Source organism: Sinocyclocheilus grahami, unplaced genomic scaffold, assembly GCF_001515645.1.
Source record: "Sinocyclocheilus grahami isolate Dianchi unplaced genomic scaffold, SAMN03320097.WGS_v1.1 scaffold743.1, whole genome shotgun sequence".
Taxonomy (NCBI): Eukaryota; Metazoa; Chordata; class Actinopteri; order Cypriniformes; family Cyprinidae; genus Sinocyclocheilus; species Sinocyclocheilus grahami.
Genome location: NW_015505922.1, coordinates 673,240 through 694,843, shown reverse-complemented (window position 1 = coordinate 694,843; position 21,604 = coordinate 673,240). Strand labels below are relative to the sequence as shown.

Here is a 21,604-nt window from a genome sequence, read left to right as displayed (position 1 = left end):
GCAATGGAAAGGTCACACCTGTGAGCCTTAGTATACGTTTTTTTTTTTTAACTCTTCCTCCCTGTTGCAACCCTGTAGCTGATATGAATGTATATAATCCTCACCCACCCATCGATCTGTAATTTATCATTGCCAGTGACCAAAGTAGTTCCTAGTTTTTTGTAAATTACACTAAAATGTGATTTTACTTGTAGGTTTTATTATCACAAGAATACTGTAGCAGTATTGAATGATTCACTCTTTTTCAACCTGTGATTTCTTCAGTATGAATTGTACTTTGCAGGTATACGAAATGTTCCAGATATATTTGTGTAATATATTGTAACCGTACTTTCTTAAAATACTCATAATTAACAGTGCAATCACTGTGGCAGGTGCAAAACGATTAACCATAAGTGTATGTGTTTACAAACCGTCTGACGTAGACTGTACTAGACTAAATAACCAGATAAGCAATGGAAAGGTCACACCTGTGAGCCTTAGTATACGTTTTTTTTTTACTCTTCCTCCCTGTTGCAACCCTGTAGTCCTTATAAATGGACTTTCTGAAGTCTCAAGGTTGTTACATTTCTCTATGCCTGTTCGCAGGTTCTGTACGATTGATGTCTGTTTTTTTTTTTTTACTACTCTAAGCCCTTTTCAGTACTCTTTTTCATTCTGGAACACTTTAACATTGTAAATGAATGTGTATTAGTAGCAATAAAACATGGTACTTGTGAAGCGGGACTCCAGACGTTTACTCCGATGCCCGTAGATGTTAGCGCCTTGTTTCGTGGTAGAGTAGCCGTAGTCATTTAGTTGTTTGTCTTGCATGTTTGCATGTGTGCGTGATGAGGCCTTTGTCACCAGATTTGCGGCTCGTCCAACGTCCTCAATAATGGCTGTGCTGTGGACACTCGGTGCATTTGAAATGTCCCGGTTCGCATGTCGCATCCCATTCGTGCCAAGGCATGGGACACGAAACGTTGTCGGGCAAGTATGTGAATGTACTTGTGTAGTGAATGTATAGTGGTCTGAAGATTTCCCCATCATCCAGGGAATGTGTTATGTATCCCGGCAGTGTCCTCGGGCGGTAATCCCAGACTGGGATGGTGTGTGATGGTGTGTCTGGATCCCGATGTGGTGCTGTCATCCGTAGTCTAATTACAAACACAATGTGTGTCGTGCAGCTTTACCCCTTGGCGATTTTGAATCTTTACTAGTAGTATTAAGGATGAAAATGTCAAAACTACCCTGCAGAAAAGACCTGCTGAAATTGGCATGGATTTGCATGCTAGTCCAAGATGGTTGTTGCTGGTCTTACTGATAAACCATGCAGTTTTTTTGTTGGTAAAGCTGTTGACTAAGAAATCTTGCTAGTGAAGATTTCTGGTCATGATACCAGCATCTAAAATGCTTGCTGGTCACTAGCTGCTTTTTTCAGTAGGGTAGTTTGACTGAATGTACATTTTGTACCCTCATACTTGATTGTATTGACTAAGTGCTCACTCACTAGTCCATTGATATTTGATAACCCAATCTGCATTACTTCAAGGCTTTAGCATGACGTGCCTGATCTCCTTTAGGTCCAGTTTCCAGGAGCCCTCAGCACAGCGAGTCTCCGTCTGCAGGCCAGGTGATGGTGAATGGCCAGAAACAGAGTCTCAGCCTGGGCCAAAGTCCAGACGGACGGCAGCCTTCGCCTCTCACCAGCCCCTTACTGACGGATGCCGGCTTCGTCCGCACAGATGACGAGGACGAGGTTCGGAGGAAGGTTTGTCTTTTGGAAAGGGAACAATGTTCGAGATTAGCAGCATGTGCTAGTAGTGGCGTTGGTGGGTCACTCTGGTTGTTTACTACTGTATTATGTGGTTAAAGTCAAATTGTTGACTGTTGTGAGAATGCTATTTTGAACCTCGCTAATCACTGGTCATTGTTCCAAAATTGTTTAGGTTTTCTGTTTCTTGAACTGTTTCTTTCTTCTCTTGAGCACAAAAGAAGATATTTTAAAGAATGTTGGTAACCAAACAGCTGACGGTAGCCATTTACTTCCATAGTATGAAAAATGACTATGAAAGTCAATGGCTGCCGTCACCATTTTTGGGGGAACTATCCCTTTAATGCTGATATCTAGAGAGAAGGGTTTAGTTTAAAATCATGAATGTGAAAGAGCTTACATATAGTATATATTTATAATATTAACTCATTACATTTTTTTATTATAAATTAATAATAATATTATTTCATTATACAGTTTTATAAAAAAAAAATCTGTATTTTTTTTGTTTACATATGTTTTTTGTTTATTAGAATATATTATATATATTTTTTATATTTGGTCAAAGTATGTAATTTTTATTAAGGCTGTCAAATGATTAATCGCACACAAATAAATGTTTGTGTTTACATAATATATGTGTATGTACTGTGTATATTTATTATGCATGTATATATTTAAGAAAAATTTTACGTTTATATGATAAATATATTTATGTATAATATACAATATAATAATATGAATATATAAATGTATATACATGTAAATATTTTCAAAATATATATTGTATGTGTGTATTTATATATACATAATAAACACAGTACACATACATATATTATGTAAACAAAAACTTTTATTTTGGATGTGATTAATCGTTTGACAGCACTAGTATGTATTTATATTATATATAATTTATATATAAATATAGCATATTTTTCTTAAATATATCACGATTAATCATTTGACAGTCCTTTTTTTTATTGTTATTATTTTTAATTAATTCTATTTAGCCTTTGCTGCTGATGTGGCAATGAATGAATCAATAAACAAACAAACAAATAAATAAATACTTCCATTGTCATGTGCACAAAATTGCTGAAATTAAATGAATAGCTTTATTTTACTCTGCATTTACTAAAAAATCACTCAGAATAATCAAATATTAAGTAATTAATATGCCTGACCAATATAATGTTTATGAGTAGTTAGGTCTTTTGTTGCTGATAAATATTTACGTTTCATTAATTTCTCAATTGTTGTGGCAAAAGGTTACATTCAGAGCCTGTGATCGTTTTTGTCAGCCAATTCAGCCTCTTTAGCTGTAGCTCAAGAACACCACAGTCGTCTCCTCCGCAGTAGATTTCAAGGACCCTCGGCTAATTTTCCTCTTTAAATTACATTGTGCTTGAATTGAAGGCGCTGTAGACAAATTAAGGTTACGGTGAGAAGTGGAAGGGCTGCATTAAAAGAGTTTTATCATCAGAAGTGCCACTGCGTTTCGGTCAAGTGTCTCTGTGGACGTCTCAGAATAGGAGACCTAGATAAACTCAACCCAAATTCCAGTCTATTTAGGGCAGATTATGTAGCGGCGGAGTGAAGCGGCTCAGTGAACAGTGAGAGTTTTACTTCACTGAGACGCGCTGTGTATGTGTGAGGATCAAGTTTGGTTTTGTCGTAGATGTTGTCTGGTGATTTTCTACTTTCTACAGTTGTCGGCATTTGGTTCAACAGAGCATTTTATTGGACTAAAATGTCCCTTGATGTTTATGTTTCTGACCCATTTTTATCAGCAATAAAACTTCATAAATATAAATATTTTAAATATATTTAATTGATTTTAAATGCTTTAAATGCATCTCTAAAAGAATAGAAATATCTCCTGTTATTTGTTTGTGAATTAATTTAATCATTTAATCATTTAAAAACGATTAATCACAAGTTTTTGTTTATATAATATATGTGTGTGTACTGTGTATATTTATTATGTATATATAAAGACACACACATACAGTATATATTTTTTAAAATATATATTTTGCGTGTGTATTTATATACATAATAAATATACACAGTACACACACATACAGTTATATATACATAATAAACACAGTACACATACATATATTATGTAAACAAAAACTTTTATTTTGGATGTGATTAATCGTTTGACAGCACTAGTATGTATTTATATTATATATAATTTATATATAAATATAGCATATTTTTCTTAAATATATCACGATTAATCATTTGACAGTCCTTTTTTTTATTGTTATTATTTTTAATTAATTCTATTTAGCCTTTGCTGCTGATGTGGCAATGAATGAATCAATAAACAAACAAACAAATAAATAAATACTTCCATTGTCATGTGCACAAAATTGCTGAAATTAAATGAATAGCTTTATTTTACTCTGCATTTACTAAAAAATCACTCAGAATAATCAAATATTAAGTAATTAATATGCCTGACCAATATAATGTTTATGAGTAGTTAGGTCTTTTGTTGCTGATAAATATTTACGTTTCATTAATTTCTCAATTGTTGTGGCAAAAGGTTACATTCAGAGCCTGTGATCGTTTTTGTCAGCCAATTCAGCCTCTTTAGCTGTAGCTCAAGAACACCACAGTCGTCTCCTCCGCAGTAGATTTCAAGGACCCTCGGCTAATTTTCCTCTTTAAATTACATTGTGCTTGAATTGAAGGCGCTGTAGACAAATTAAGGTTACGGTGAGAAGTGGAAGGGCTGCATTAAAAGAGTTTTATCATCAGAAGTGCCACTGCGTTTCGGTCAAGTGTCTCTGTGGACGTCTCAGAATAGGAGACCTAGATAAACTCAACCCAAATTCCAGTCTATTTAGGGCAGATTATGTAGCGGCGGAGTGAAGCGGCTCAGTGAACAGTGAGAGTTTTACTTCACTGAGACGCGCTGTGTATGTGTGAGGATCAAGTTTGGTTTTGTCGTAGATGTTGTCTGGTGATTTTCTACTTTCTACAGTTGTCGGCATTTGGTTCAACAGAGCATTTTATTGGACTAAAATGTCCCTTGATGTTTATGTTTCTGACCCATTTTTATCAGCAATAAAACTTCATAAATATAAATATTTTAAATATATTTAATTGATTTTAAATGCTTTAAATGCATCTCTAAAAGAATAGAAATATCTCCTGTTATTTGTTTGTGAATTAATTTAATCATTTAATCATTTAAAAACGATTAATCACAAGTTTTTGTTTATATAATATATGTGTGTGTACTGTGTATATTTATTATGTATATATAAAGACACACACATACAGTATATATTTTTTAAAATATATATTTTGCGTGTGTATTTATATACATAATAAATATACACAGTACACACACATACAGTATATTATGTACACAAAAACTTTTATTTTGGATGTGATTAATCATTGCCCAGCACAATTTAATTTTTAATTTTTTAATTTCATTTAATTTTTCCTTTCTTCCACTCACAGAGGTTCCCGGCTGATAAAGCATACTTCATCGCCAAAGAGCTCCTGACCACAGAGAGGACGTATCTGAAGGATCTGGAGGTCATTACCGTGGTAAGACTCTAAATACTCAATCGATCTCACGTAGCTTTTGAGTTTTCAGTCTAATGTAATATCTGGGACATTCCAGCTGTGACTTGCGCTGTTATTTAAGTTTTGAAATACTTTGAAATGTTTACCTTTTCTGAAGAAAATGTGAATATATGCTGCAAACTTTCTCAGTATTTTATAAACCTTGTTTCGAAGCTTGTTGCTAGGCAGTTGCTATAGTGATCTGTTTGTGTGTTTCCTCCAAACAGTTGCTATGCATTTGCTAAAGAACTGTGAGTGTTGCTGGGCAGTTGCTACATTTTTTTTTGGGCGGTTGCTAGTGCATCAATAAGCTGTTGCTAGGTTGTTTCGAGTAGTTGCTAGGGTGTTGCTAGGTGTTCTTTATGGTTGCTAGGTGGTTTCTAATGGTTTGTTTTAGTTGTTATGGCATCGTTAGGCTGTTTCAAATATGTTTGGGTGTGAGTAGCATTGCTAGATGGTTGCTAAGGTGTTCTTAATGGTTTCTAGGGTTCTAATGTGTTATAGGATAATGTTTGAACATTGCTAGAGTGATCTAAATAGTTACTAGGGCAGTTGCTAATGTTTTCTGGTAGTTGTTAGGTTGTTGCAGAGATATTCGGGTGTTGGGTAGAGTGTTTCTAGGATGATCTGGGGGTTGTTGTGGCTTTTCTAGGGTTACTAGGTTACACTACGTGGTTACTAGAGTACTAAACCATTTTGAGTGTTGCTAAGGTTTTCTGGTTGTTGCTAGGGTGTTAATAAGCTGTTGTGAGGGTGTTTTGGGTAGTTGTTAGAGCATTGCTAGACAGTTGATATAGTAGTGTTAATAGTTGCTAGGTGGTTGCTAAGGTTTTCTAGCAGAATGTTTGCACATTACTAAGGTGTTCTGGGTAGTTTCTAGGGTGTTTCTAGGCGGTTGCTAATGTTTTCTGGTGGTTGTCAGGGCATTGTAAGGCTGTTGCAAAGATGTTTGGGGTGTTGCGTAAGGCATTGCTAGATTGTTGCTAGGGTGATTTAGGTGATTGCTATGGCTTTCTAGATGGTTGCTAGGGTGTTCTGGATAATTGTTGCCAGGGGGTTGCTACCAAAAGCATAACATGTTTTCAGGTGTTTGGTTGCTCTGGTGTAATAAGCAGTTCCTAGGATGTTCTGAACAGTTGCAAGGTGGTTACTAAGGTTTTTTTGGTTGGTTGGTTGGTTTCTAGGGTATTAAACAGTTCATAGGGTGTTCTGGATTGTTGCTAGGTAGTTTCCTGTAATTCTTCATGCAGCTAAATCTTTAAATATTGCAGTGTTTTTTGACTGAAATTTTATTGTCGACTATGAAGTCATGTTTTTGAACATTTTGATGTTTATATCTATTTTCTGGAGGTTAAGGAGAAACATCTACACCAAACATAATAAAGCATTTAAGATGAGGTGTAGTTGTTGTTCCTTCGCTGCTTGCCTCCTTTCTGTACGTCTGCTTTGTAATGCATCTCTTTGATGTCTTACAAGGTAGCGGAAAGAAGCAGCAGGGCGACGCATTTACACGTCTCATAAATATTTCCTTTTAGCTTCTGGATCTGAAGCTGCTGTTTGGATCACAGACTGCCACACCCGCCTGACTGCTCGCGTTATTACAGCTGCATCTGTTCAACAGTTTAAACACCGTAGAGATCTCCTCACAACCCTCTGCACTGCTAGTGAGCAAAGAGGCACAATTAAGGCCAAAGTGTAGTTTAATGCGTATGCGAGGGTCTGCGAGGGTCAGTGGTGGCAGCACCGTTGTTTCACAGTAGAAAACAAAACTAAAGACAGAACAACAACAACAACAAAATACTAGAGTCTGCAACATGAGATAACTGCGACTTTAGTTTAAAAGAGTACGAAGACATTTTTATAGGTCAACCTCTGGAGAAAAATAGCACATAGACTGAAAGATAGGGCTCTCTAGAGCTCTCTGGTTGCTAGGTGGTTGTTAGGGTTTTTGGTTGGTTGCTAGGTGGTTTTTAGAGTTTTTGGATGGTTGCTAGGGTCTTAATAAGCAGTTTCTAGGGTGTTCGGGTTAATTGTTAACAGGTTGCCAGGTGGTTGCTAGGGTTTTTGGTTGGTTGCTAGGTGGTTGTTAGGGTTTTTGGATGGTTGCTAGGCTGTTCATATGCAGTTCCTAGGGTGTTCAGGTTAATTGTTAACAAGTTGGCTAGTGGTTGTTAGGGTTTTTGGTTGGTTGCTAGGTGGTTGTTAGAATTTTTGGTTGGTTGCTAGGTGGTTTTTAGAGTTTTTGGATGGTTGTTAGGGTCTTAATAAGCAGTTTCTAGGGTGTTCGGGTTAATTGTTAACAGGTTGCCAGGTGGTTTCTAGGGTTTTTGGTTGTTAGGGTTTTTGGATGGTTGCTAGGCTGTTCATATGCAGTTCCTAGGGTGTTCAGGTTAATTGTTAACAAGTTGGCCAGTGGTTGTTAGGGTTTTTGGTTGGTTGCTAGGTGGTTGTTAGGGTTTTGGGATGGTTGCTATGGTGTTAATAAGCAGTTCCTAGGGTGTTCGGGTTAATTGTTAACAAGTTGGCAAGTGGTTGTTAGGGTATTTGGTTGGTTGCTAGGTGGTTGGTTGCTAGGATGTTGTTAGGCTTTTGGATGGTTGCTAGGGTGTTCTGCATAATTGCCAACATGTTGCTAGATGGTTGCCTGTTATATATCATGTAGAATATTTTTTTTGTAGGGGCGCACAAGTGTAAAATCACAGTGGATGTTTTGTAGTCTCCAGAACATGAGAATGAAGGTACAAAGAGTCTTTATTAATGGATTCTTCTGTCATCACGTCATGCAGTCTGTTTGAGATAGTCATCACACTGCTGATTTCTTCATGTTCGGATCTGTATGAAGAAGTCAAATTGTTTTACAGTGTGGTATTTCGTGTTTGATGTGATGATGGGAAACGATTGATGTGTTCCTCTATTTACTGTAGACTGTTTAAAGGCTCATATCATGGAAAACTGGTTTTTGAAGAAGAGTTTGATAAGCTAGATGAATTCAAAGCTTCCTCTATAACTCATCCATAGCATGAACGCTATAAGTTTTTCTTCTTTCCCTGTATGTTTTCAGTCCTTTCAGAAGTCCGTAGGGAAGGACGAAGCCATGCCGGACTCCTTGAGGAATCTCATATTTGCCAATTTTGAGCCAGTGTATAAATTCCACGAGACGTTCCTGAAGGACGTGGATCAGCGTCTGGCTCAGTGGTGTGTATGTGAGATAAATGTGTTTGTTATATTGGAATTTGTACAAACTTCTCCAACCGTAACAGACACACGCCTTGATCTGTCATTCAGTATTTTAATACGCTGTTTGATGCCTTTTCATTTGCTAGTCAAATAACAAGTGCATTGCATCAGATCTAGTTAGCTGTAACATGACATGAAATTAACCTCACCTGACTGAAATACCTGTCGTTACATAAAAGTGCATCTGTCAATAACATGCCCAGGCCATATTTAATCGCAAAATCAAAGAAAAAAATAGGAAAATATATTTTGCATGCAGATAATGTGTCGTGACGATATTTGTGTGAAAGTTAAACACTTTTTCTGCTGCATTTTGGTCCTAAAAACACCCTTAATGTTGGTTATCTGTTGTCTGCCTTCAGGCTGCATAACTAGTTTAACTAGCATAACTAGCAAGTCTTGTTTAGTTGAAAGGCTTAACAAATGATGTTTAGCTAGACACCAGATAGGCCAGTGTATTATTTCAGTTGTAAATTAAATACATGTAAATATTTATATTTATGGTTTTATAAAATATTAATGTTATAAAATATATTATTAATATTTTAAAATAAAATATTAATATATTATAAAATATACTTGTAAAATGTATATAATTTTCATTATTCACACACACACACACTTACATTATAATAGTATTAATATAAATTTACATTATATATATATATATTTCATTTGTGAGAATGTTTATTTTTATTGAATGGTTGTTTTTTAATTTGATCAATTTGATCAGTCAATCAAAAAAATCATATTGCATAAAATATTTGACGTTTTATGTATACAAATTTGTTTCTAGAAATAAAGATGTTTTAAGATAATTTATATAATACTTCTAATTATTGTTTTATATATAATATCATATATTATATAAATGATCTCCATCTATCCATCTATCCATCCAACCATTTTTTTATATCCATATTAGCCAAATTAATATTGTGCCATAAGACACAGCTCATATTTTTTTTAGAGCGCAAGTCTTTAGAAATGCTGCTCAGAACAGAGCTGCAGTATCAGACTCTACACATGCCCTCCGCTCCGGCAGTATAATGTGTTCAGACAGTAACTGATGGAGCTCTGCCGGCTCAGATGTTCTCCTGCGTGGCTGTAATGTTTAATGCTGCTCTGTGGGGAGCGGGTTGGACCTATGTTAAAGGACAGGATGATAAATGGAGGTTTTAGTGTGCGGTGGCTCTCGGTGAGGAGCAGGGGCTCAATAGCGTGACAGATGATGCTTCATTCATGTTCAGGAGCTCAGAAAGTCTGTGTGCATCAATGTACAACAGAGACATCTGCTGGACGACGCGAGAACTTCAGTTCACCCAGAGTTGAAACTCATTTACTCTCATGAAGTTCAAACATGTGTGACTGACTTTCCTCTGTCAAACAAAAATGGAGATGTTTAGCAGAATGTGCAAGATGCACATTCAGTGGAAGTAAAGGTTACAAAAATGAAAAAAAAAAAATCTAAAAAATGTAATCAATATGACTTGTCCTTAGAAAGTGAATCCAAAAACAATCATCAATTAAAAAAAGGAAATCTGTTCATATAGAATTATTAAATATAATTTAAATATATAATTTTTAATTAAATCTAATTAAAAAATTACAATTTAAATATATTAATTTAATATATATAACATGACATGAAATTAACCTCACATGACTGAAATACCTGTCGTTACATAAAAGTGCATCTGTCAATAACATGCCCAGGCCATATTTAATCGCAAAATCAAAGAAAAAAATAGGAAAATATATTTTGCATGCAGATAATGTGTCGTGACGATATTTGTGTGAAAGTTAAACACTTTTTCTGCTGCATTTTGGTCCTAAAAACACCCTTAATGTTGGTTATCTGTTGTCTGCCTTCAGGCTGCATAACTAGTTTAACTAGCATAACTAGCAAGTCTTGTTTAGTTGAAAGGCTTAACAAATGATGTTTAGCTAGACACCAGATAGGCCAGTGTATTATTTCAGTTGTAAATTAAATACATGTAAATATTTATATTTATGGTTTTATAAAATATTAATGTTATAAAATATATTATTAATATTTTAAAATAAAATATTAATATATTATAAAATATACTTGTAAAATGTATATAATTTTCATTATTCACACACACACACACTTACATTATAATAGTATTAATATAAATTTACATTATATATATATATATTTCATTTGTGAGAATGTTTATTTTTATTGAATGGTTGTTTTTTAATTTGATCAATTTGATCAGTCAATCAAAAAAATCATATTGCATAAAATATTTGACGTTTTATGTATACAAATTTGTTTCTAGAAATAAAGATGTTTTAAGATAATTTATATAATACTTCTAATTATTGTTTTATATATAATATCATATATTATATAAATGATCTCCATCTATCCATCTATCCATCCAACCATTTTTTTATATCCATATTAGCCAAATTAATATTGTGCCATAAGACACAGCTCATATTTTTTTTAGAGCGCAAGTCTTTAGAAATGCTGCTCAGAACAGAGCTGCAGTATCAGACTCTACACATGCCCTCCGCTCCGGCAGTATAATGTGTTCAGACAGTAACTGATGGAGCTCTGCCGGCTCAGATGTTCTCCTGCGTGGCTGTAATGTTTAATGCTGCTCTGTGGGGAGCGGGTTGGACCTATGTTAAAGGACAGGATGATAAATGGAGGTTTTAGTGTGCGGTGGCTCTCGGTGAGGAGCAGGGGCTCAATAGCGTGACAGATGATGCTTCATTCATGTTCAGGAGCTCAGAAAGTCTGTGTGCATCAATGTACAACAGAGACATCTGCTGGACGACGCGAGAACTTCAGTTCACCCAGAGTTGAAACTCATTTACTCTCATGAAGTTCAAACATGTGTGACTGACTTTCCTCTGTCAAACAAAAATGGAGATGTTTAGCAGAATGTGCAAGATGCACATTCAGTGGAAGTAAAGGTTACAAAAATGAAAAAAAAAAAATCTAAAAAATGTAATCAATATGACTTGTCCTTAGAAAGTGAATCCAAAAACAATCATCAATTAAAAAAAGGAAATCTGTTCATATAGAATTATTAAATATAATTTAAATATATAATTTTTAATTAAATCTAATTAAAAAATTACAATTTAAATATATTAATTTAATATATATTAAATTGAATGTAATTAATAAAATAAATGCAATATATATTTATAAAAGACTGAGTATATTAATTTAATGATTGTTAATTTTGTTTGTTGTTCCCAGGGAAGGTAGATCTAATGCACACATCAAAGGAGACTACCAGCGCGTTGGAGACGTCATGCTGAAGAATATCCAAGGTTTGAAGGTCAGAACATCTAGACCTTTCTTTGATCCTCTTTGATTTCACTGAGATATTAGTTTTGGACAATGTTTTTTCTATTACACATAAAATGGGACAAAAATAGTCGTCCGAATGTTTGAAAACGAAAAAATAAAAATAACAACAATAATAATAATAATTATTATTTTATTTTATTTTATTTTCATAAATGTTTGAGGTGATGTAGTACTATGCCATAAGCCACACCTGAAAATAAACCACATAAACACAATAAACATGTAGGATGCCAATGGTGTGCAATAATTTAAAAGATTACTATGGTGTTATCATAGTACATGAACAAAAAACATGATATCAGATACTTTGCAATGCACTGTACCACTGGACTGTATGTTTACTGTTCATATGCCATGGTATTTTCAAAGAAAAGTGTTCAGTGTTGGGGAAAGTTACTTTTAAAAGTAATGCATTACAATAATGAGTTACTCCCTAATAAATTAACTAATTGCATTACTTAGTTACATTTTATGGAAATTAATACATTTACATTTAGTCATTTAGCAGACGCTTTTATCCAAAGCGACTTACAAATGAGGACAATGGAAGATATCAAAATCAACAAAAGAGCAATGATATGCAAGTGCTATAACAAGTCTCAGTTAGCTTAACACAGTACACGTAGCAAGGTTTTTTTGTAATTATATAATAAATAAAAAGAAAACAGATAGAATAGAAAAAGAATAGAGCAAGCTAGTGTTAGAGGCCTTATTTGCTTTTGTTAACTGTATAATAAATAAAAAGAAAACAAATAGAATACAAAAAGATTAGAAAAGCTAGTGTTAGTTTTTTTTATAATGAAAACAAGCAGTAAATGAATAGAGTGCAAGTCTAAAAGGGACACGTTTTTTTATAAGAATAGAATTAGAATAGAAAGTGCTAGAGTTTAGAGGGTCAAATAAAGATGGAAGAGATGTGTTTTGAGTTCACTTGCAGAACGCAAGCTTCTAGAGGGCACATCATTCTGAAGTAATGAATTTAGGTAAAGGGGTGCAGAGCCAGTGGTGGTTTTGTAGGCAAACATCAATGCCTTGAATTTTATGCGAGCGGCTATTGGTAGCCAGTGCAAATTGATAAACGGTGCGACGTGTGACGTGCATTCTTTTTGGCTCATTAAAAATGAATCTTGCTGCTGCATTCTGGATTAATTGTAAAGGTTTGATAGAACTGGCTGGAAGACCTGCCAGGAGAGCATTGCAATAGTCTAGCCTGAACGACCCTTTCTTTCTCTCGAAAGAAAGGGCCTAATCTTCTTGATGTTGAATAAAGCAAATCTGTAGGACCGGGCAGTTTTAGCAATGTGGTCTGAGAAAGTCAGCTGATCATCAATCATAACTCCAAGGTTTCTAGCTGTTTTTGAAGGAGTTATGGTTGATGTGCCTAACTGGATGGTGAAATTGTGATGAAACAATGGGTTTGATGGAACCACAAGCAGTTCTGTCTTGGCAAGGTTGAGTCGAAGGGGATGGTCCTTCATCCAGCAAGAAATGTCTGTTAGACAAGCTGATATGCGAGCAGCTATTGTCGGATCATCAGGATGGAATGAGAGGTAGAGTTGAGTGTCATCAGCATAGCAGTGATATGAAAAGCCATGTTTCTGAATGACAGAACCTAGTGATGCCATGTAGAAAGAGAAGAGAAGTGGTCCAAGAACTGAGCCCTGAGGCACCCCAGTTGTTAGATGTTGCGACTTGGACACCTCACCTCTCCAAAATAACTTGAAGGACCTATCTGAGAGGTAGGACTCAAACCACTGGAGTGTGGTTCCTGAGGTGCCCTTTGCCAATAGGGTTGACATGAGGATCTGGTGGTTAACCGTGTCAAAAGCAGCGGACAGATCCAGCAAGATAAGTATTGAAGATTTGGAATCCGCTCTTGCCAGTCTTAGGGCTTCAACAACTGAGAGCAAGACAGTCTCGGTTGAATGTCCACTTCTGAAACCAGACTGGTTGCTGTCGAGGAGGTTGTTCTGTGTGAGAAAGGCAGAGACTTGGTTGAACACAGCTCATTCAAGTGTTTTTGCAATGAAAGGAAGAAGGGACTACCGGTGTCTGTAGTTCTCTAAAAGAGATGGGTTAAGGGTGGGTTTCTACGAGTGGGGTTATACAAGCCTGTCTAAATGCTGAGGGACACCAGTGTGAAGGGATGTGTTAATGATGTGAGTGAGTGCAGGTACAACTGCAGGAGAAATGGCTTGAAGGAGATGAGATGGAATAGGATCAAGCGGACAAGTAGTAGGATGATTAGAAAGGATTAGTTCGGAGAATTCTGCCTCAGAGAGTCAAGAGAAGGATGTGAACGAGTGTATGTTTGCTGGTAAGATGTATTTGACAGATTGTGGTGTGGAAAATTGTGCACTGATGGTTTTAATTTTATTAATGAAGAATGTGGCAAAGTTGTCAGCTGTTAGAGTTGATGAAGGAGGTGGAGGAGGAGGACAAAGGAGGGAGGGAAATGTTTTAAAGAACATGCGAGAGTTAGACAAATTGTTAATTTTGTTATGATAGTATGTCCTTTTAGCAGTGGAGACATTAGCAGAGAAGGAAGAGAGGAGTGACTGATACACATTAAGGTCAGTAGGATTTTTTAATTTGAGCCACACCCTTTCAGCTGCCCTGAGCTTAGAACGATGCTCGCGGAGAACATCAGGTAGCCAAGGGGCAGAAGGGGTGGTACAGCCTGGCCTGGAAGACAAGGGGCAGACACTGTCTAAACAAGACTTAAGAGTGGAGTATTCTGAGTTTGCATTTCCGTTTTTATTAATTTGAGGAATACTATATCTGTTTTTGTGCAAGTGAGATGAGTAAATGCATGTTCATATTTAGTCTAGAACTACAGTAACCATCGTATTTACATATTGCACACAACGCCTCTGCACTTACTGCAGATTTTTCTCAACATTTGAACAGGAGAGCTGTTAATCACAAAGCTGTTAGAAAACAAAGTAACTGGCATTAATTATTTGAAAAAGTAGCTCAGATATTTTACTGTAAATTAACAAGTAATGCATTACTTTATTAGTTACTTGAAAAAAGTAACCTGATTACATAACTCAAGTTACTTGTAATGCGTTACCCCTACAGTATTATCAAAATACTATATTTTTTTTTTACACTTGTATCATGGAAATACAATTTTATTCTTAGAGTATCATCGTGATATATCAAAGTATTGTGGTTTTGGCCATGGTGTGATGGTAATACCATACCATAGTACTATTACAGATAATGTAATCTGTGTGACTGGTTTTGTTTCCTCAGCTGCTCACGGCTCACCTTCAGAAGCATTCGGAGGCGCTGCTGGAGCTGGAGCAGACGTGTCGCTCGTCCCGGAGGCTGGAGGGTCTGTGTCGAGACTTCGAGCTGCAGAAGGTGTGTTACCTGCCGCTCAACATCTTCTTCCTGCGGCCGCTGCACCGCCTCATGCACTACAAGCAGATCCTGGAGCGCCTGTGCAAACACTATCCACCAACACATGACGACTTCAGAGACTCGCGAGGTACGCCATCCCACGCCCGCTTTAGCCTTCGCTCTCAGTTTCTGATTCAGAATTAATTATTATAATAGTAATTATATGTAACATGTGTAACAAGGACAACTTAAAGCTATTTAGGACACCTTAAGGCCAGCTAAAAGCACCTATTGAGGTGGGATATGTGTAAGGTTAGGGACAGGTTTGGTGGTATGGGTAGGTTTAAAGGTGGGTTAAGGTGTAAGAGATGGGTCAACAACAGTGTAATTATAAATGTAATTACAGAAATGTATTAGAGATGTAATTATATGCAGATATTTTAAAATATAAGTACAATGTATGTACACAATAAGTGCATTGTACTTACGTTTAAATTAATCATTTGGTACATAGTAGTTAAGGCCACTTAATATGTGACCCTGGACCACAAAAACAGTCTTAAGTCGCTGGGGTATATTTGTAGCAATAGCCAAAAAAACATTGTATGGGTCAAAATGATCGATTTTTCTTTTGTGACAAAAATCATTTGGATATTAAGTAAAGATCATGTTGCATGAAGATATGTAGTATCAATTTCATACTGTGAATAAATCAAAACTTAATTTTTGATCAGTAATATGCATTGCTAAGAACTTCATTTGGACAACTTAAAAGATGATTTCTCAATATTTAGATTTTTTTGCATCCTCAGATTTTAGATTTTCAAATAGTTGTATCTCGACCAAATATTGTCCTATCCTAACAAACTATACACCAATGGAAAGCTTATTTATTCAGATGATGTATAAACCTCAATTTCAAAAATTTGACCCTTATGACTGGTTTTGTGGTCCAGGGTCACAAATAAAGTAGGACCAACAATATTTGTTTTTTTGTTTTGTTCTGTTTTGTTTTGTCCATCGACACACAACGACTTCAGAGACTCTTTAGCCTTCGCTCTCAGTTTCTACATCTTCTCAAGATGCTTTTGGTCTGTTCCAGCTGCGCTTGCGGATATTTCTGAGATGGTCGTGCAGCTTCACGGCACCCTCATCAAGATGGAGAACTTCCAGAAGCTTCTCGAGCTCAAGAAAGACCTCACTGGCGTCGACAATCTCGCCATTCCTGGACGGGTCAGTTCTGATGGGCTTGGAATCAGAAAGGTGAACGAGTTGGTTAGAAATGTTCGGGTGTGACTTGGTTGTGTCTGTTTTGGCAGGAGTTTATCAGGCTTGGTTGTCTCAGCAGACTCTCTGGAAAAGGTCTACAGCAGAGAATGTTCTTCCTGGTAAGAGCCGCTCACTCTCTCACTCTCTTACGTAGTACTAGACATCTGTTACAGCCAGATGGTTAGTTAGTCTATTCAGACTTGCAGCATCCTTTATTAAAAGTACTGTATTGGTTTGATTGCTGTATGAATAGTAATGAATAGTATTTGATCATTTATTATCTGTTTGTTTAATTTATTCATAAAAAAACAATCATTTATTGTTCATCTATTAATATTTTTGCTCATTTATTATTTTGTTTTGCTTTATTTTATTTATTTTACTTTATTATTGTTTTATTTGATCATTTATTTTGTTTTACTTTATTATTTTCTTTATTGGTGTTTTATTTGATCATTTATAATTTTTTTATTTTATGTTTTGTTCTATTTTATTTTGTTACACTTTAAATGTATTAAGTATTTTGTTTTACTTTTTAATTCTATGAATGTTTTGTTTAGTTATTTTTAAATGTATTATTTTAGTTCTGTTTAACTTTTTAATTAATGTTTTATGTTGCTTTTTTGTTTTATTTTAAATGTTTTTATATGATCATTTTATTTTTTATTTTACTTTAATGTTTAATTGTCTTATTGTTTATTTTATTATTTTGTATTTGTGTGTTTTTTCATGTTTCATTTTATTTATTCATATTTTGGTTGTATTTAATTTTTTATTTTATTATTACCACAGTACGATTTTCTAAGTACTGACCAAAACATACCATGATATTACCATGTTTTTGGACCCCTGCTATAGTAATACTATGGTATTTTTTGAAGTGCCTTGGAGTACCAGGTTCAGTGAATCATCTTTCTTGACAGTTTTAGGAGAGATAAAACAACGAACACTAATGTATTCCTCTCTCCTCTTGAATTTGTTTGCAGTTCAATGATGTTCTGATGTACACGAGTCGAGGGATGACGGCCTCCAATCAGTTCAAAATGCACGGCCAGCTTCCTCTGTACGGCATGACGGTGGGTAATATTTTTTGGCAGGAGTTTATCAGGCTTGGTTGTCTCAGCAGACTCTCTGGAAAAGGTCTACAGCAGAGAATGTTCTTCCTGGTAAGAGCCGCTCACTCTCTCACTCTCTTACGTAGTACTAGACATCTGTTACAGCCAGATGGTTAGTTAGTCTATTCAGACTTGCAGCATCCTTTATTAAAAGTACTGTATTGGTTTGATTGCTGTATGAATAGTAATGAATAGTATTTGATCATTTATTATCTGTTTGTTTAATTTATTCATAAAAAAACAATCATTTATTGTTCATCTATTAATATTTTTGCTCATTTATTATTTTGTTTTGCTTTATTTTATTTATTTTACTTTATTATTGTTTTATTTGATCATTTATTTTGTTTTACTTTATTATTTTCTTTATTGGTGTTTTATTTGATCATTTATAATTTTTTTATTTTATGTTTTGTTCTATTTTATTTTGTTACACTTTAAATGTATTAAGTATTTTGTTTTACTTTTTAATTCTATGAATGTTTTGTTTAGTTATTTTTAAATGTATTATTTTAGTTCTGTTTAACTTTTTAATTAATGTTTTATGTTGCTTTTTTGTTTTATTTTAAATGTATGATGATATGATCATTTTATTTTTTATTTTACTTTAATGTTTAATTGTCTTATTGTTTATTTTATTATTTTGTATTTGTGTGTTTTTTCATGTTTCATTTTATTTATTCATATTTTGGTTGTATTTTATTTTTTATTTTATTATTACCACAGTACGATTTTCTAAGTACTGACCAAAACATACCATGATATTACCATGTTTTTGGACCCCTGCTATAGTAATACTATGGTATTTTTTGAAGTGCCTTGGAGTACCAGGTTCAGTGAATCATCTTTCTTGACAGTTTTAGGAGAGATAAAACAACGAACACTAATGTATTCCTCTCTCCTCTTGAATTTGTTTGCAGTTCAATGATGTTCTGATGTACACGAGTCGAGGGATGACGGCCTCCAATCAGTTCAAAATGCACGGCCAGCTTCCTCTGTACGGCATGACGGTGGGTAATATTTGATTCATTTCTGACCACAACATAAACAGCTCTGTATATCATACAACTCCCTTCACTGACAGTACCATTCAGTACAGCAGCACTGCCTGTGTTTTACTGCATGCCGTGATCCTGCTGCCTCCGTCTCCAGTTACTAATTGCACATTCACACAAACAGGAGCTCATGTTCTGCAGGCCACAGCTCCGGCCCGTCCCGCTAAATTGCATATTGCATGTAAATGTAATTATCCAGAAGCACGCAGCATTCAGATGCTGAATTGCAATCTTGATGAGGTTTTAATTGAAAAATAATTAACACTTTTAGGAGAATCGAGGGCCAAAATAACATCAGTGATGATTGTTTTATGCAAAAATGAGTCTTATTTTTCTTCTTTTGGCTTTGAGGTGAAATATGAGTGTTAGTAACTGATGGTTTAATCTGTGTCGTGTTTGTGTAGATCCGTGAGAGTGAGGACGAGTGGGGCGTCCCGCATTCCTTCACTCTGTTTGGACAGAGACAGTCCGTCGTCGTGGCCGCCAGGTAATTAACATGCTCACTAATTAAACTGTTCAGGGTTTAACTGGTTAAATATAACATGCACGGCTGGCTTTATGCTCGTCAGTGTCAGTGCCGTCCTCTTTCCTTCTTGTTTTCTTGTAAGACTGAGAAAATCGGTTCATATCAAAGGCATGTTCAGTGTGCAAATGAAAGATGAAATATATCCTGACGGAGCAGTTAGCTTACTCTCTTGATTATATTTATTAGCGAATGCAGTTCTGAGTAAATCAAGTTCGGTATCAGTAGATTGTAAAGAGTTATGAAGTGCTGTTGTTCTGTGATCAAATGCATTGTATTGCAACATTACATACAATCTGTTTCCAATGCATTTACTGAACTGAGTTTAGAGAAGAGCTGTACAGCAGGAAAAACCCACAGAAATACTACAACATTTTTAATTGAGATTTAAATGAGATTCTGACAGGACAGACCACAATTAAAGCCATATTTTAATAATAATATTACTATTATTATTATATTTAATATTAATAATAATATTAATTAGAGCTGCCCTCAACTAAAGATTTTTCTACTACTACTAATAATAATAATTATAATTAAAAACTAAACATTTTTTATTTTTATCTGATTATTATTATTATCATTATTATATAATTATTACATATAATAATAACAATAGTATTATTCATATTAAGAATAAAAATACTACTAGCTGTAATAATACTACTACTACTACAAATAATAATAAACTAATTTAACAGTTATTTTGTTTATAATAATATATGAAGAAGAAGAAAAATGGTTTGGTTTTAAATAATAATAATAATTGTTATTTATTACAATAAATACTTATTCGTAGTATTATTACGTAGTTATGTAATGTCAGTATTTATTTTATACTTTATTTGAGCAAATATTTATTAATCTACTTTGCTCTGCTAATGATAAACGAACTAAAATGGGTGGTAAAATCAAACTAAAGTGGTGAAATTCTAGTATCGCTGTCTTTAGTGCTTTGATTGACAGTAGCTCTCGCTCCCTCCGCAGCTCAGCGTCTGAGATGGAGAAGTGGCTGGAGGACATCAAGATGGCCATTGAACTGGCAGACAAATGCAACGACTCCTCGGCTGAGATCCTGTCCAGCAGTTTCACTGACAGCAGTGAGTTTTCTCATTAACTGCATGTCAACTACTGCTAGAGCTGATTTACTGATCTGACACACAGAGCATCATGACAGAGAAATAATGTGTGTGTTTGCACTGGTTCTCAGCATCACGTTTCACAGGTTTCCAGTCCTGCAATCCTCCAGCTGATGCTCTTGACACACACACATGCTCTTTTTCTTCTGCTTAATTCACAGCAACTAAACCTCTTCTGCTTTTCTTTCATCATATTGTTCCTGTCGTCTAGACGTGGAGTTTGATGTCATTGTGATTTGACTGTTTGCTCTCTGTTTGGTCTCCTGACCTGATGCATGAACTCATATCCGATATCAAAGTATTGACAGAGTTTTTGTTCGCTGTCTTTGTCTCATGAAAACTTCAAAGGACAGCGTCTACCTGCTTTATATTGATTGTTGGAATTGCCTATGAAATGTTTTTTATTTATTTACTTTTTTTACATTTATTTCATATATAATATCAATTAGTTATATTTAATATAATATATTATTAATATATATTGTAATATTTAATATACTAAAATATTATATATAATTATTTTACTTGTGTCTAACTACTTTTTTTCTTATAACTACTTTTTTCTTTCTATATTTGTTGATATTTGTTTAATAAACGGTATCAAATCATGAAATTAATTTTTTGTTTTTTAATTATTTTTGTATTTTTTATTTTTTTTCGCCACATAATAAAACATAAAAAAAAGGTTATTGTGACTTTTTATCTCAGAATTGCATGATATAAACACAATTGATTAAATTGAGATTAAAACTCGCAATTCTGACTTTTTTTTCCTCGCAATTGTGAGTTATAAAGTCAGAATTGCGTGATATCCAATGATAAATCCAATTTTGCGTGATAAGTCCAATTTTGAGGGGAGGAAAAAGACTGATATGTTCTTAGAATTGTGAGTTTATATCACGCAATTCTGAGAAGAAAAGTCAGAATTGTGAGATAAAAAGTCGCAATTACCTTTGTAATTTTTTATTCAGTGGCGGAAACGGGCTTCCATATATATATATATATATATATATATATATATATATATATATATATATATCATTTATAATTATTTTTATGAACAAATTATTATTTTTTATTTTATTAATTTTACATTGTTTATTAAATTTATACTTATTTTAAAGTATTTTTATGTGTTTCATATTTTATATATATACTGTATATGTCCAAGTGTCATGCTAGTTTGTACCATGGTACTAAA

General features: G+C 34.4%; 1 protein-coding gene across 1 annotated transcript in view; it reads left to right on the top strand.

Moving 5' to 3' along the window:
- Positions 1-21,604, top strand: part of LOC107560794 (FERM, RhoGEF and pleckstrin domain-containing protein 1-like) — a 78,064-nt gene that overhangs the window by 45,426 nt on the left and 11,034 nt on the right. Inside the window, exons 13-23 of the mRNA XM_016245062.1 lie at positions 1,566-1,753; positions 5,243-5,332; positions 8,412-8,545; positions 11,835-11,916; positions 15,210-15,447; positions 16,402-16,532; positions 16,619-16,687; positions 17,555-17,734; positions 18,604-18,693; positions 19,143-19,225; positions 20,252-20,364. Of these exons, the coding sequence (XP_016100548.1) occupies positions 1,566-1,753; positions 5,243-5,332; positions 8,412-8,545; positions 11,835-11,916; positions 15,210-15,447; positions 16,402-16,532; positions 16,619-16,687; positions 17,555-17,734; positions 18,604-18,693; positions 19,143-19,225; positions 20,252-20,364 (1,398 nt within the window). The remainder of the gene's footprint in view (positions 1-1,565; positions 1,754-5,242; positions 5,333-8,411; positions 8,546-11,834; positions 11,917-15,209; positions 15,448-16,401; positions 16,533-16,618; positions 16,688-17,554; positions 17,735-18,603; positions 18,694-19,142; positions 19,226-20,251; positions 20,365-21,604) is intronic.